At 48.5% G+C, this 15,552-nt stretch overlaps 1 protein-coding gene across 1 annotated transcript in view; it reads left to right on the forward strand.

Annotated features, from left to right (window-relative positions):
• The first annotated feature begins 355 nt into the window (after positions 1–355).
• Positions 356–15,552, forward strand: part of ARHGAP40 (Rho GTPase activating protein 40) — a 44,191-nt gene continuing 28,994 nt past the window's right edge. The window contains exon 1 of the mRNA XM_006144131.3: positions 356–501. Coding sequence (XP_006144193.1) covers positions 356–501 — 146 coding nt within the window. The remainder of the gene's footprint in view (positions 502–15,552) is intronic.

Consider the following 15,552-nt stretch of genomic DNA (forward strand, 5'->3'; position numbering starts at 1 on the left):
ATCTGGTTTTATTTCAAGACCAGGGTAGCTATAGGTACTAGCAGTAGTGGTACAAATAATGTTTCATGACTATTTTTTAAAGATGCCATTTCCACTTCCCAGTCCCTGTGCAGGTGGGAGAGAGTCGGGGGTGTGTGTGTGTGTGTGTGTGTGTGTGTGTGTGTGTGCCTGCCCAGAAGTGGCCCCGACCAGGCCAGCCCCGCCCCAGGAGGAGGCTGGACGGTTGTCCCAGTGTGGGGGTGTCTGGGAATTGGGCGTGCCACAGGCCCTGCGTCTTCCTTCTGCTGGCACTGCAAACTGAGTTGTCCTCGCGGCGACAGTGCAGCAGCTGACTGGAGCCTCACGGTGCCAGCCCATGACAGAGCCTGCCCTTCTCCCCACGGCCCAGATGCAGAGGCTGGCCCTGCTGCCCCTGGCCTCACCGTGTCCCCGGATCCCGCGGGCCCGCATCGCCAGGCAGCTGGGGCGCTGTGCCCAGCCCTGGGCCCACCTGAGCGGCAGGTACCGGCATCACGGGAGGGGGGAGAGATGTGGACCTCCGAGTGCCTGGCATGCATGTCATCCACTCAGCCTTCCTAAGACACCCCTGTGAGGCCAGAGTGTTCCTCCCCTGTAAGGTGAGGACACGGAAGCTCTGAGGCCACGTCACTGGCCCAGGTCAGCAGCTGCCCAGTGGTGCAAATGAGCTCCACACCTTGGTCCTGGGGACCCCACTGTGCCCCTGCAGGGCCTGGGACTCTGCTCTGTCTCCACGCTGGTGCTGGCCCCCTGTGGAACTCATTGATTTTTGGCTTCTTAGAGGTGCATTGACCTGCTCCTTCCTCTGGATGTAGGGAGTATTAGGGACCCCAGGTTCTTATTTGGGGTTCAGGATTAAGGTGTCTCAGCTGAGTCGGTGTGGCTTTGTGGTCACCTGCCTGAGAACTGTGTCATCACTCCTTCCTGGCCCATGTGCTACCGTGTGTTAAAAGCCATTTCTCCCTCTGTGATGACGACGTATTGCAGTGTATTACCGGAAGTCAAGCAGCACCGAAGTATCTATGCCTATTTCTAGGAACTTAACTACTGTTAACTTTTTTTTAAAAGTGCAATTAAATTTTTTGAGAGGTACAAGGGAGAGAGGGAAGCAGGCACGTAGACAGGACTGCACCATGCTGTGAATGCCCAGCTCACTCCTTAGCCTTCCAGCCAGCCAGGAGCACAGCAGGGCGTGCCCCACGTTCTGGCATGTTTCGGGAAGAACCAGGATCTGAATGGCAGTCTCCCAGGGCTCCAGCATTGCAGAGCAGCGGCCGCTCCCTGCACGGCAGGGCCTGTTGAGGTTTTGCCTTGTATCTTGGGAGAACTTTCTGGCATATGTAAACCTACATATGTCCAGTTTTTCATAAATGGGATCATGCTATCATACATGTACTTCCAGGCCTCCTTTTGTCCCTCAGTTGTTATGGATGTCTTTACACGTCCTGGTGGGGTGGAGATTAGAGGAAAAGGATGTGGCTTGACCAGGACCCATTGCGTGGCATATTCTCTCTCTCTCTCTGTCATGCATGCACGTGCACCTTCTGGCTTTAAAAAAATGTACTACTTTTTTTTTTCATTCCTGGTTAAATGAACAAATTAATAATACTTAAGAGAGTTTGAAATTTTGTAGCATTACCTTTGCTGCTTAAAACAAAACAAATAATGGGGCCAGCAGGTGGCTTGGTGGTTAAGGTGCTAAACTCTCACATAACTGACTACGGTTAGAATCCTGGACTTGGCAGCTTGAAAATCATGCTGGTGCGTGTGCGTGCGTGCCCCAAATCCTGAGAGGAGAATGGAGGAGTAGGGATTGCAGCATGGCCATCCCCTCTGGGGTGTGATTTCTCATACTCCCTCCCTCCGTCTCTCTCTGACAAGTGCAAAAGCCTATGACAAAAATAAAAAAAGAAAACCAAATACAAACAACACACGTTCCAGAACCATGATTTTTCAAACTCCATGTTTTATGAACATTTTATTTGCATTTAACTTTTATTGTATCTTTTTAAGTATTAATAAATCTAGTAAAAAAACCACATTCAAGTTTATTAATACCAAAAAATTTTGCCCATCAAAATTGTATTGATTATATAATCACCAAATGCTTTAAACTGAACTCACAAAATAAGTTTCTGATAACATTATTCTCTTTTTGTTTATGGGGAAGAGTCCATTGTACGAAAAGTTGGGAGCTGCTTCCCTGAGGCAGGGTCCGACTGCCTGCTCCAGGCCAGGGTTCCGTGCGCAGGTCACAAAGTCACTAGGTCAGGTTTCCCCTTAGTCTGTTATCACTCATGAGACATTTACTCAGCTAATCCCAGTGAGGCTGCGCCCTGCAGGATGCCAGGCCCAGATCTGTCCTGTTCAGTCATGGCCCTCCAGCACCAGCACAGGGCTGGCCCATCATAAGTGCTCATGAAATAATCACTCCGTGGATGAAACGCACTCCACCTCTACGTAAACTCCGTGATGGGCATGGAGGGGTGAGGATGCATAAGATACCCCCTTCATCCTTGAAATGGTCATAGGCTGGCCCAAAAGGAAGACACAGGACTGGTCTGATATGGCAGGATGCAGTAAATGCTGATCAGGAATGGTGAACGGGTGACTAGAGTCAGTGTTGCTCTCACATAGAATTTCCCATGAGGTGATTAGGACAATTCACCATGTAGGTTGAATTTTTAAAAATTATTTAATTTTATTTATTATGATCATCACTTGTTTAAAATTTGCTCTAGGGCATGTGTGCTTATCAGAGAGAGAGAGACAGAGAGAGAGGGAAAGTGAGAAAGAAAGCTGCCAGGTCCAAGACTCGAACCATGTTTCCCCATGTGGGAATCCAGTGCCTTAACCACCGTGCCACCTGTTGACCTAGGACTGAATTTTAAAACCATGCAATTTTGGTTTTGGAAGGAGCTTAAAGACTCTTCAAGGGCCCAACAGGTGGCCTAGTGGTTAAAGCACTGGACTCCCTTACGGTTGACCACAGTTCAAGTCCCAGACCCAGCGGCTTGAAACATACCAGGCGCATGTGTGTGCATGCCCAAAATCCTGAGAGGAGAATGAAGAAGAAGCGATTGTAGTGTGGCCAAAAATCTGTCTAATAAAAAAAAAAGGACTCAATCCAAGCAAGGTGGCTCTGTTGGGATCTCCCTCCCTGCCCCCACCCTCACTTCCCAATAGAAATATGTTTCTGTTAACTCATAATTCTTATTAGAAAATGCAAAAAATAGCAAGTGAAATCCACTTGCCTCTGCCACCTGGAAGCCACAAGAACGGTAATCGTGAACAGTTCAGGGGACATTCCTTGGATGTTTCGCTTCATAAATAGTGGGTCATCAGAAAAGTCACGCAGCTTTCCTCTTTCTGCCGTCCTGGAGCCTGTGGAGGCCTGCTGGGAACAGTGCTTCTAAACGGCAATTATGTCTGGAAGGCTGTGGTTCAAGGCCATTTTTGCTGGCTGTAAGTGGGGTCTCAGGAACCAAAGGGAGCATACAGCTCTTCTTAAAATGGAAGGTTATGCACAAGATGAGGCAGAACTCTGTTTAGGCAACAGGTGTGCTTATGTGTACAAAGCAAAACACAGCACAGTGACCCCTGGTGGCAAACCAAATAAAACCAGAGTAATCTGGGGGAAGGTTACCCGTGCCCGTGGAAATGGTGGCACGGTTCGAGCCAAATTCCGAAGCAACCTTCCTGCTATGGCCATTGGACACAGAATCCGTGTGATGCTGTGCCCCTCAAGGATTTATTTATTATTTATTTTTAAAATTTCGGGAGAAGTTTTGCTATAGGGGACGTGTGCCTGCCAGAAAGAGAGAGATGGAGAGCGAGAAATCACCCTCCAGGCAGATGGCCATGCTGCAATCCCCTTTCCTCCATTCTCCTCTCAGGATCTTGGGCATGCACACACATGCACCCGGTGTGAGTTTAACCCACCAGCCCAGGACTTGAACTGCAGTCGGCTACATGGGAGTCCAACGACATAGCCATTATGCCAACTGCTGGTCCCCCACCTCAATAATTTAAAATAATGAAAAGCAAATGAATAAAAATGGATTCGTGTTATTTAAAAGAAAAGTCATGACACATTTTTACATTAAAAAAGCAGAATACATCATGATTTTGCCGAAGACCCAATATACTTAGATACATGGATAAATAAAAGATATATATGGTCTAATTAGTGCACATTATTCTACTTACAGTCATGTATATAATTATATATGTTAATTAGATAATTAATTAGACCAATTCGTAATATCTTTTCATATCAATTCACAGAGATCTACATTGTCCTCTCTAAAGGCCACATGATATTACGGGACCAGCAGTTAGCATAATGGCAATGTTGCTGGACTCCCACGTAGCTGGCCGTGGTTCGAGTCCTGGACCTGGTGGCTTAAAACTCACGCCGGGTGCGTGTGCATGCGTACCCAAGGTCCCAAGAGGAGAATGGAGGAGAAGGGACTGCGGTGTACCCATCCCCCCCGGGGGATGATTTCTCGCTTTCTGTCTCTCTATCTCTGTCTTTCTGGCGAGCACACGCTCCCTATACCAAAAACCCTCCCTCCCCCCCCCCAAAAGGCTGCATGATATTTCATTTTGTGACTGAATAATAGTTTTGTTAATTGGTCTCTTACTTGTGCACTTTGAGATTTTTTTTCCAAACTGCCGGAGCAGGAAGTTGAACCCTGGTCGGCCATGTGGGATCTGGCTTTTCTCTGCTCAGCTCTTAAACGCTGTGCAACGGCCCTGGCCAGGTCACTCCTTTCCCTTGCCTTGCTTTCTTTCGGTTGCTATTATAAGCCATACTGCAATATTCTTGGACATATGTCTTTGTGTGCTTATCTTTACAATAAATTCCCAGAATAAGAATCATTGAGTCCAAAGGGGTATATATTTAAATTTTTGAAATGTATCCTGGGAAACAGTTTTCAAGAAGGTCACAGCCATTTATAGACTCAGCAAGTGAGTGCAAGCATGTTTCCTAACATTCTTTTTCTTTTTTTTTTTTGGAGAGGTTTTCACTATAGGTCGCATGCGCTCTCCAGACAGAGAGAGACATAGAGACAGAAAGCGAGAAATCACCCCCCAGGGGGGATGGCCACGCCACAATCCCTTCTCCTCCATTCTCCTCTCGGGATCTTGGGCACGCACGCACACGCGCCCGGCGTGAGTTTTAAGCCACCGGGTCCGGGACACGAACCGCGGTCGACTACGTGGGAGTCCAGCGACATAGCCATTTCGCTAACTGCTGGTTCCCTTTCCTTACATTCTTGACATTCTTGACTGGAGTATATTGTTCTTTCTAACCTTTGCTAATTGGATTGGGATCAACTGGTATCTTGTTTCTTTTTGTCTATTTGTTTTTCTTGTTTGTTTTGTTTTTAATTTGCTAGAGGTTGTGTGTGCTCCCAGAGAGACAGAAACAGAGAAAGTGAGCAAATATTTCCCAAGGGAATGGCCATGCCTCAATCCCTTCTCCTTCACCTCTCTCCCACCTCTGGAGAGTTTAGGCATGCACACGCACACACACACACACACACACACTAAAACACAGTGTGGTGGTTTCTCAAGCCACTAGGAAACTGTCTAGGACTTGAACTGGGCAGTCAGCTGGGATCCAGCCACTGGCAGTCTCTGAACTTCTGTCTTGTTTTAATCCACTTCTTTTATGGTTAACAGTGAGGCCAAGCATCTCGGTGTCCACCCGTTCGCTGTCTGGCTGTTTCAAAGGCAGGCAGAGAGGCAGGAAGACTTGTTTCGAGTCTAGGGCAAAGTTGGATGCACTTGATGAATCGTGGACTAAGTGACGTGGCCGACTGTATTCAGGCAGTTTGTGGAGTAAGTCACCTTTCCGAAATCCATCTTACCTCACACTTTGCTCACGTGTAACTTGAATCTCTGTCCTGACGTCAGCGTTAACCGATCCCTCCAGATGACATGCGCCCTTAAACCTCTAGACACCCCCCACCATACATGAACCCAAGCACTGAATAAATCTCCCCTACTCAGTGGTAAGGAAGGACAGCTGGAATTTCAAAACCTGGCTTACCAACTGTGGGCCTCTGGGGAAGTTCCTTAGCCTCTCTGAGCCTCCTTTTCTATAGAAGGTTGTGAACAAGTTCCTGCCTCCTGGGCGGTTGTGAGGATAAAGAGAAATTAACACACGTGAAGGGCTCCGGGTGGGATCGTCCTGTCCCTGACTCCAAATTAACACAGGTTAATTGTTTTCCTGTAACTAGTCAATTCAGTCTGCCTGATTCCCTAGCATGATAGAAAAATTTGCATTGGAGTCCTAAATTCTCCACTCATCCTTGAAAACTCACCTGTTTGCACTAATCGGTAGAGTCAGTGCTATTCTCAATTTTTCTCTCTCTCTCTCTCTCTTTTTTTTTTTTTTTCCAGAGGGTCTGTGCACTCCCCAGAAAGAGCAAGAGAGGGACGGGGTGGGGTGGGGGAGGAGAAAGCCCCCTCTGTGGGGAATGACCATGCCACAATCCCTTCTTCATTTCTTTCAGGGTTTTGGGCATGCACACACAGGCACCTGGCATGTTTCTCAAACTGTCGTCTGGGCATATGGAATTTGGCTGCCTTAACCACCAGGCCACGGAGCCAACCCCTCGGTGCTATTCCCATAGCAGCTGGTGTTCATGCACGTCCTCCTGGCTCTGCACCACCAAACAGCCACCTGGTACTGTAACCTGGGGACCAGGCTGTAGGCTTGGTGCTTCTAGCTAGCTCTGCAGCCAGAGCCCTCACGAGCCAACCTCTCCAGCAGGAGGGCCTCTCTGACTCCTGGTTGCAAATGGCTTCGTATTCTCTTGCCTCACAACGAAGCAGAGAAGAAGGCTCTAATTAGGCTGAGGGGTGAGGCTGTTGCCCTTCGCAGTCCTGGAGTTCTCGTCCTGTCTGCCACCTCTCAACATCCGCTTCCTGTCAGGTATCACCAACCCCACCCAAGGTCAGCCAGCAGATGTTCACGGTGTCAGAATATCTTTCTCTTGACACTTGCCAAGGTTGGGTGTTAGCAATCCTTTCAGTGTTTGCCAATCTGATGGGTGAAAAATGTCGTCTTGGTTTGCATTTCCCTGATTGCCTGCGGCGTATTTTCATATCTTCAGTGGCTCGTTGATTCGTATCTGCTGTCAACTTGTCTATTGGACTTTTTGGGTATTTTTTTTTCTTGTTGATTTCTAGGAACTCTTTACATGGCTTTTCTCATTTGTTGCAAATATTCCTCTCAGCTTGTCTTATGACTTGGTTTGTGATGTCTTCCATTACACTCAAACTATAGATTCTGACGTAATCAGGAGCAGGTGGTGGCATAGCAGTAACACAATTGGACTCACATGGGATGGTCCTGGGTTCACATCCTGGGGCCTCCCTGCATCCCCTGGTCACCTACCTGTGTGTGCCCATGAGCTGGGCTGGCTGAGGCTCGGGGGGAATCACAGAGTGAGGACCCTGCTGGGGTGCCTCTCTTTCTCTTTCTTGGAAGAAGAAATGGATAAACTTAAATTTTTTACTGGCCATGTAACAACACATTTACAGGCACCAGGGACTGGGACGAAGGCAACTTTGGGTGGGGGTGCTGGCATTCACTTTGCCTACCACAGCTGTCTTCCGTATGGCTTCTCCAAACGTTTGTCTCCTGCCTCCACTGCCTCCTCTCCCAGGGATCCGTGCCTGCTTCTCTCCCTTGAACCCACAGCTTAGATGAGTACGTCAGAGGGCTCGTTCAAGGCCGGATGTCTGCATCCCACACCCCGGATCTCATTTTGGGGGAGGTTTGAGAACTTGCATTCCTAACAGGTTCCCAGCTGGTGTTGATACCGCAGGTCTGGGGACCATGCTTCGAGAAGGAGTGGCTAAGCCATTCATCCGTGTATCCTTCAAACGCTTCCCTGGACCTGCTGTGCTCTGCTGTTGTCTTGAGAACCGTGCCCATCCAATGGTCCCTAAGAAAGTTTCTGCCCTCAAGGAGATCCTAGGCTAAAGGAGAAAGCAAACAGGGAATGACTGGGGGGGGTGGCAGGATTAGGAGCTAGAACATCTGTGAGCCTAGTAGAAGTCCGATGGGAGGCTGCAGGGAAGATCTCCTAGGGGAAGGGACGCCTCAGTTGATGCCAAAGTAGGCGCTAGGCAAGATGAGGGTGGGCAGGAGAAGGGTGTTCCTGGCCGCATCTGTAAGTTGGGCCTGGCTCCAGGGCTAGAGGGAGCCTGGTACTTCTGGAAGGTGTAAGAAGCTCACACTGGCAGGAGCAGAGAGCGAGACAGAGGAAGGATGGGGTAGGAGCCTGGTTCCTAACTTTGAGCCAAGAACCCAGATCCCTGACTTCAAAGTGACAGTCTGGCTCTTAAGTCTTTAAGTGACCAAGTGGAAGAGTGGAAATTGGGAACCCCACTATGAAGATCCAAGCAGCAAAGAAAGAGCTAATGAGACCATTTCTTAACCCGAAGGCGGTTGTCCCCATGGCAACCCACTTCGTGCTCTTCCCACTGGTCTTAGCGACTGGGTGTTCTTAAGTTGGGGTCCAAGGATGGACCTTTGAAGACCCAAGAGCTGCCAACATCATTTGCTAAATGCTTCGCATCTATATGTGTGAGTAGTTTTCTGGAGAAAGTGTCCACGGCATTGATAAAATTTTAAGAAGCTCCCCACACCACCCTTCTGCAAACCAGTTTAAGAGTATCATAGACCAGTTGTTATAAACGCCAGTGCCCACAGGGGTTGAGCAGTTACCGTCAGAAGTGAAGTGGCAGAGCCTAAGATGTCAGGGCACAGCAAGGATTGTGGCAGAGTAGAGGGCACTGAGCCCATTTAAAAGTGTTAATAATACATTTCTTTAACCTAGTCTGTCTAAAATATTTTGACGTGTAATTGATATAAAACATTAATGAGATATCTTACATTTTTAAATACAAAGATTTCAAATACCAGTTTGTATTTTTTATTTACAGCAATTTACATTAGGATGCTAAATATTCACCAGGAATCCTTAGTGTATATTTAGAGTTCATAAAATGTACAGTTGATGGGGGCCGGACAGTGGCCCAGTCCACATGCAACGCTCTGCAAGGCGAACCCCGGTGGGGAGGTTCCGGGTTCATAGGTGGAGACCTCCCTGGATATCCCAACTGGGGCTGAGGCAGAGGCTGAGAGTGGGTCGTGACATCAAGACCCGGATGGGGGTGCTGTCTCTTTGTTTCTCTTAGCCGCAGAAGAAATAAACTTTAAAAAATATTTACAGTTGGAAAAGTAGATTCTCATATCCAAGTCATTCTAAATATATTTAGACATTTTCCAGCAATCGAAGCAAGTACCCCGTTGTAAATTTACGTTAGTTAAACTTAAGTGCAATTAAAAGTTCAGGCCCTGGCAGGTGGTGTGGTGGTTAAGGGCACTGGACTCCAACATGGTCAACTACGGTTTGAGTCCTGGACCAGGCAGCTTGCTTTCTCACTTTTCCTCTCTCTCTCTCTCTCTCTCTCTCATTCACTGCTTCACTCTGATCTCTGTTCAAATTAAAATAAACAAAGTTTTTTTAAAAAAATAAAAACTCTGAATAAAATATTCGGGCTGTCTTAAGTCGTGGTGTTAACCACTTTTCCAGTGCTCAGGGGCTAACGGTTGCTGTCCTAGCCAGCACAGTTCCATGGGAGCCCAGCTCACACGACAGCTCTTGGATGAAGTGGCTCAGGAGGGAGCACTCAAACGCCTACACCCTTGTTCAAAGGAACCATAAGGCCATGCTCTGCATTCTTTGGAATTTTTAGAACTGAACTGGCAAGCCCCGCAGAACTGCACTGCTGGCTGCAAGGCCTTTTCTATGAGAGATTTTTGTTATAGGGCACATGTGCTCACCAGAGAGACAGAGGGAGATGGAGAGACAGAAAGCGAGAAATCACACCCCAGGGGGGATGGCCATGCCGCAATCCCTTCTCCTCCAGTCAATTCTCAGGATTTTGCGCATACACATGCATGTGCCTGGCGTGAGTTTTAAGCCGCTAGGTCCAGGATTTGAACCACAGTCAGCTATGTGGGAGTATAGTGATGTAACCATTACGTCATCTACTGGCTGTAATGGTCATTTTAAGGGGCAGCCATCACAGCTTCTGCCAACTGTCATGTAGCGACAGAGACCTAAATCTCCTCTGATGTTTTCCAAGAGAAATTGGAACTAGAGGGTTTTTCAAATGTGAAACTTCCTAGTCTTCAAATGATAGCTCGCTATTTTAAAAATGCGTAAAATCCAGCTTGCTATTTCAAATAGAAATTGGTAGATCCTGAACTTCTGGTTGGGAATATCTGCCATCTCAGAGGTCACGGCAGGACCGTAATCTCCCCAGCCATCTCTGAAGGCCGCTCCTCCCAGAAGTGCTTTGTAAGAATTCCGGTGCGCTCCGTCTGTTTCCGGTGCGCTCCGTCTGTTCCCACCCCACTCTGAATCTGGTGTGATTCTCTGAACCCAGCAGCGTAATAATGCCCTGGTGGGGTTTCTCAACCCTGGCTGCCCATGGAACCACCCGGGCAGCTTCCAACAATACGGATGCTCAAATCCCCCTTCCCAGGAGTTTGGGTGCCCTCGGCCTGGAGCACTGCCTGGGCACTGGCCTCGGCAAAGCTGCCTGGAGGGTCCCAGGGCACAGGCAGGGTTGAGAGTCACTGGTCTGCAGGCCGAGCCAGGTCCCCACACTCAGAGCACAGCTCCTCGGGCCCAGCATGTTTCCCTTTCCTCCCTAAGCCTTCAAGGCAGGTGATCCAGGAAGCTCAATTATATTGATTGCAGTTTGAAATGTTTGTATTCTTTTTTTTTAATTGGAGAGGCTTTTTTACTATAGGGTGCGTGCACTGGCCAGAAAGACAGAGAGACAGAAAGCAAGAAATCACCCCCCAGGGGGGATGGCCACACCGCAATCCCTTCTCCTCCATTCTCCTCTCGGGATCTTGGACACGCACGCACATGTGCCTGGCATTAGTTTAAGCCACCGGGTCCAGGACTTGAACAGTGGTCAACTACATGGGAGTCCCGCAACATAGCCATTATGCCAACTGCTGGTCCCCATATTCTTTCTTTTTAAACTTAAGTTTTTTTCTATTACCAGTGTGTGAGTGCAAGAAAGACAGACAGACTGACCCTAACAGAATCAGATGCTGTGGCCCACCCCCAGCTTCGGCCAGCCTGAAGCACTCAGGGAGGTCTCTGCTCCTGAACCTGGAACCTTCGCACATGGTCAGCCTTGCAGAGTCATGTACATACAGCTGCTCCAGCTTCCAGACCCCGACTGTTTTTATCCATGTTGTCTAGAACAACCCTGCTTGTCAATTCCATAACCCAGAGATCAGCTCTAGCAGAGTTAGTTGTGGACGAGTACAGTGAGCATCGTTTAGCAACCCAGAGTGAGCTGGCTGACATGGTCAGGGTCTCCTTTGTCTCAAATGGAAAGCTGTTGCCATATATGGACTTAGAAGCTCAGTGAAGATGGCACAAAACATGTAAATATAGGGGCTGGCAGGTGGCATGATGGTTGAGGGCTCTGGACTTCCACATGGCCGACTGTGGTTTGAGTCCCAAACCTGGCAGCTTGCTTTCTTGCTTTCTCTCTCTCTCTTTCTCTCTCCCCCACCCCTCTGGTCAAAATAAAAAGTAAATGAATAAATTAAATTAAATAATTATTTTAAAAATGTAAATATAGAGTTCTCTCTTTGTAACCTCTCATTCCCATCTTGCTCCTTCCTCCATCTCCAGAGGGACTGTGTCATAGACATCAGTCTTGCTGTGGACTGATGTTCAAGTTGTACATTGTGTAAGAAGGCTACATGCGAGGGGCACCGTTCACATCGTGGCCATTTGTTAAATTCGGTGAGAGTACATCGGCAGGCAGAGAGAATCCAGAGCTCCTAGAAAGCCCTGAAGTAGCAGAGGAGAGATCCTCTTCATAAGCCTGCACTGGCACACGTGGCCATGTGCATGCTCACGGGAGAACGTGCATCCATAGGTTCCTCGGTACACCCATGTGCACATGGCTATGCCCTGAGATTGCCTTCAACTTCTGCTTACAGATACCCAATTTCTACTCTTCCCTGATACCTGACTCAGTTTCTGATGTGTCGTTTAATCTGGGCTTTGGAGATAGGGAGGGATATGGAGTATCACACTCAATGACACGTGCACCTGGCATCCAGGAATGTGTGTGAGTGGGAGCAGAGCTGTATATGGGTTATTCAAGCGTATGTATACTAATAGTCTCAGTCAGCTAATGCTGTGTAACAAATGATGTCCAAACTGAACAGCAATCACTTATTCAAGAAGAATCATTTATTTGTGTTCATGTATCTGAAATTTGGCTGAAGGCCACCAGCCTAGCCACTAGCCAGATGGATCTATTCCAAGTGTGGTCCAGCTGAACTTACTCCTCCCTGCTTGTTGGTCTCTGGTCTGTGCTACGTGTGATCATTCCGGGAGCCAGGCTCCAGCTATCTAGGTGTTGGTAGAGGTTCAAGAGGACCAGCTTGCACAAAGCCAAAGACACATCAAACATCACGCAGACACCTCCTCCCCCTATTTCTGGCAACTGACTCACCCACCTTTCTCCTTCCTTCCTCTTCAATCCCCGGCTTCTTAACTTCCCCAGTCCGTCTCCCAAATCATAAAACTGGGCATTGCCCCAACAGTGGCCACCTGTGGCTCCTCCATTGGGTGTCTATCTGAACTCATCATGCCACAGTGTATCATTATCCAAAGATAATTATGAACAAGAGAGTCTTCAGAGAGGTCCAGGAGCCCTGTTGTTCATGTGATAGGGAGAAGGGTCCCAGCTGATAAGAAGGGAGCTGGGGCTGCACCCAGGCTGGAAGCGCTCCCTCTCCAACCACATGCTGCTTCCAGCCTATGAAGGAAAAGGAAAGCCGCTATTAAGGTAAAAATGTTGTACAAGGGGCTTATTGTGTTGCGGTTGAGAACTTAGGCTAATGAGCCAGACTTCCTGAGTTTAAAGTCTGGTCCTGCCATTGCTAGCCAGGTCTTCTTGGACAAGTGACTTTCTCTACTGTGCCTCTGTTTTCTCATCTGCATAATGGGATAATAAAAGTGATAGGAAATTGTGAGGATTGAATGAGTGAATCCATGTAAAGCAAAGGAGCTCTCTGGGAGCATTTGCCAATGTCTGAAGACGGTTCTGATGGTCATAACTGACAGGGATACTTTTGTCCTCCAGAGGGTAGAAACCAGAGAGGCTGTTCCACATCCTACACTGCACAGGACAGTCCTCCACCCCGACCAAGAATTACTTGCCTGGGGCAGGCCCCTTTGCCCAATGGTAAGCGCTACTCATTGGGGGCTGGATCTCACATAGCCGACCATAGTTGGAACCCCAACCCAGGGGCTTGAAAAACACACCAGGCATGAGTGTATGTGCCCAAAACCCTGATGGAAAGGGGAAATGGAGACGGGATTGTGGCATGACTTCTCTCAGCTGGGGAGAGCTTTCTCTCTCCCCTTTCTCCTTCACTTTCTCTCTTTCACTCTCTCACTGGCAAGTGCATGCACCCTCTAACAAAAAAAAGATTAAGAATTATTCCTGGGGCCTGCAGGTGGTGGTTAAGGTGTTTGGATTCCCACATGGCCAACCATGGTTTGAGTCCTGGACTCAAACCTGATGGCTTGCTTTCTCACTTTCTCTCTCTCTTTCTCTCTCACTCTGTCCCTCTCTGGTCAAATTAAAATCAAGAGAGAGAGAAGAAAGAAGAAAGAAATAAAGAAAGAAAGAAAGAGAGAGCAGGAGAAAGAAAAATAAAGAGTGAGAAAGGAAGAAAAGAAAGAAAAAGAAAGTTAAATAAAATAATTAAAAACCAAAAAAAAGTCATATCCCCCTGAAATACCATTCACGCTGGGGCTGAGGAAGTGTAAGGTAGGGTTAGAGCAGTGCCTCGCACGTGGCGTTTAATTTTTTAAAATAATTTTTGAAGTTTAGTTATTTCTTCCATGAGAGAGACACACACAAAGATGGAGATACAGAGAGACAGGCAGCTACAACAAGGTCTTCAAGCCACAATCCACCCCCAACTTCCGCCAGCTCGGATCACAGGCACGAACCCAGTGTAGTCAGGAAGGTCTAGGGATGAGAACCCACCACCTTTCCCACGGGGGTCCCATTGCATTGTGGCTGCACTCCCGCCTGGCTGCACGTGCTCGATGTGAATGCCTGTTGTTTATGCCACGTGACCTTTGCTTGTGACTAGAGCCTTTTCCTTACCTCGTCGCCACCTCTCACGTTTGTGATGACGATAAGGACGCCACCGCTGATTAGTAATATTATTGCTATTATCATTACAACAACTTCCAATTCTGGCGCACCCAGTAAAGGCCGGATATTTTTCCAGTCACCCTATTTACATTGTTCACGGTCCTCACAGTGAGAGTAGCTCTGTTTGGCCCTCACTTTGCAGAGGAAACTGAGGCTCAGAAAGGTGAGCCGTTTGCCCGGGATGCCAGGGCGTCTGCGTTGACCTCAGCTGTCAGTGCTCTGGAATGCCACACACGGGGCTGTGAAGTTCCATCAGAATTGCATCAGAGTTACAGTGGTGAAGGCAAGGCAGGCACTCAGGAGTCAAGGACTGCCCCCCTAAACCCTAGGCCACTTTTGCAAGAAGCCTTCAGCTGGGTTGCTAAAGCCAGGCCCAGGTTCCCACCCTCCTGGGTCCAGGCTGAGCTGGGTTTGGCTGGCTTCTGGAGAGGAGGCCCAGCCACGCCTTACCAGCTCATCCCGCCATGCCACATTCTTGGGCTCTGGATCACGCTGACTTTTGGCTTCTCTGAGCCGGTGCTTGCTTCTGTGGGGTCAATTCTGTGGGCTCTCAGCTCTGCATAGGTTTCTACAGCCCAGCCCTTCAGCCGAGGCCTCAGCCCCACTATACTTAGCCCTGTTGCCTACCATGACCTTGTGGGCAAGGATCACGCTAAGGCCATCTTGCAAAGCCCTATCTCTACTAGTTTTCCTATTTTCAACGATGGAAACTGAGGCCCACAGAAGACAAGGGGCATATCTGTGGTCACAGAACACGAACAGGGGAGCTTGACCTGAAGCTCAGGACTTTAAGGGCCCTGCCTCCCTTCCCAGGCCACCTGGAGGGAAAAGGAGTCCATGTGTGGGGAGGGAAAGGTTCTGCTTTTGGGAAAGCTCCGAGCAGCTAAGGAGGGCTCGAACCATCTGACTCACTGGAGGGATGCCACGGGGGGACACCACCTTCCATAGGCTAGGCTCGTAGCCTCTGGCCACTCTCTGCCAGACATGGCCTAGAGGTTACACACCCACCGGGCAGTCAGGCAAGTCCCTTGTCTTTGAATCCCAGGTAGGAAGAGACTGGAAACAACACATTTGTATCAAACGAATGTTTATGGAGGACTTCCTGTTCCAGGCACCTTATGTAGACCAACTTTCCAATAACAGGCCATGGTAGAGGTTCATGAAGCATAGTCTGGGCCTGGGAGGCAGGTGGCTGCCGCCCCCTCCTCTCTGCACATG

Source organism: Tupaia chinensis, unplaced genomic scaffold (assembly GCF_000334495.1).
Source record: "Tupaia chinensis unplaced genomic scaffold, TupChi_1.0 Scaffold000115_1, whole genome shotgun sequence".
Lineage (NCBI taxonomy): Eukaryota > Metazoa > Chordata > Mammalia > Scandentia > Tupaiidae > Tupaia > Tupaia belangeri.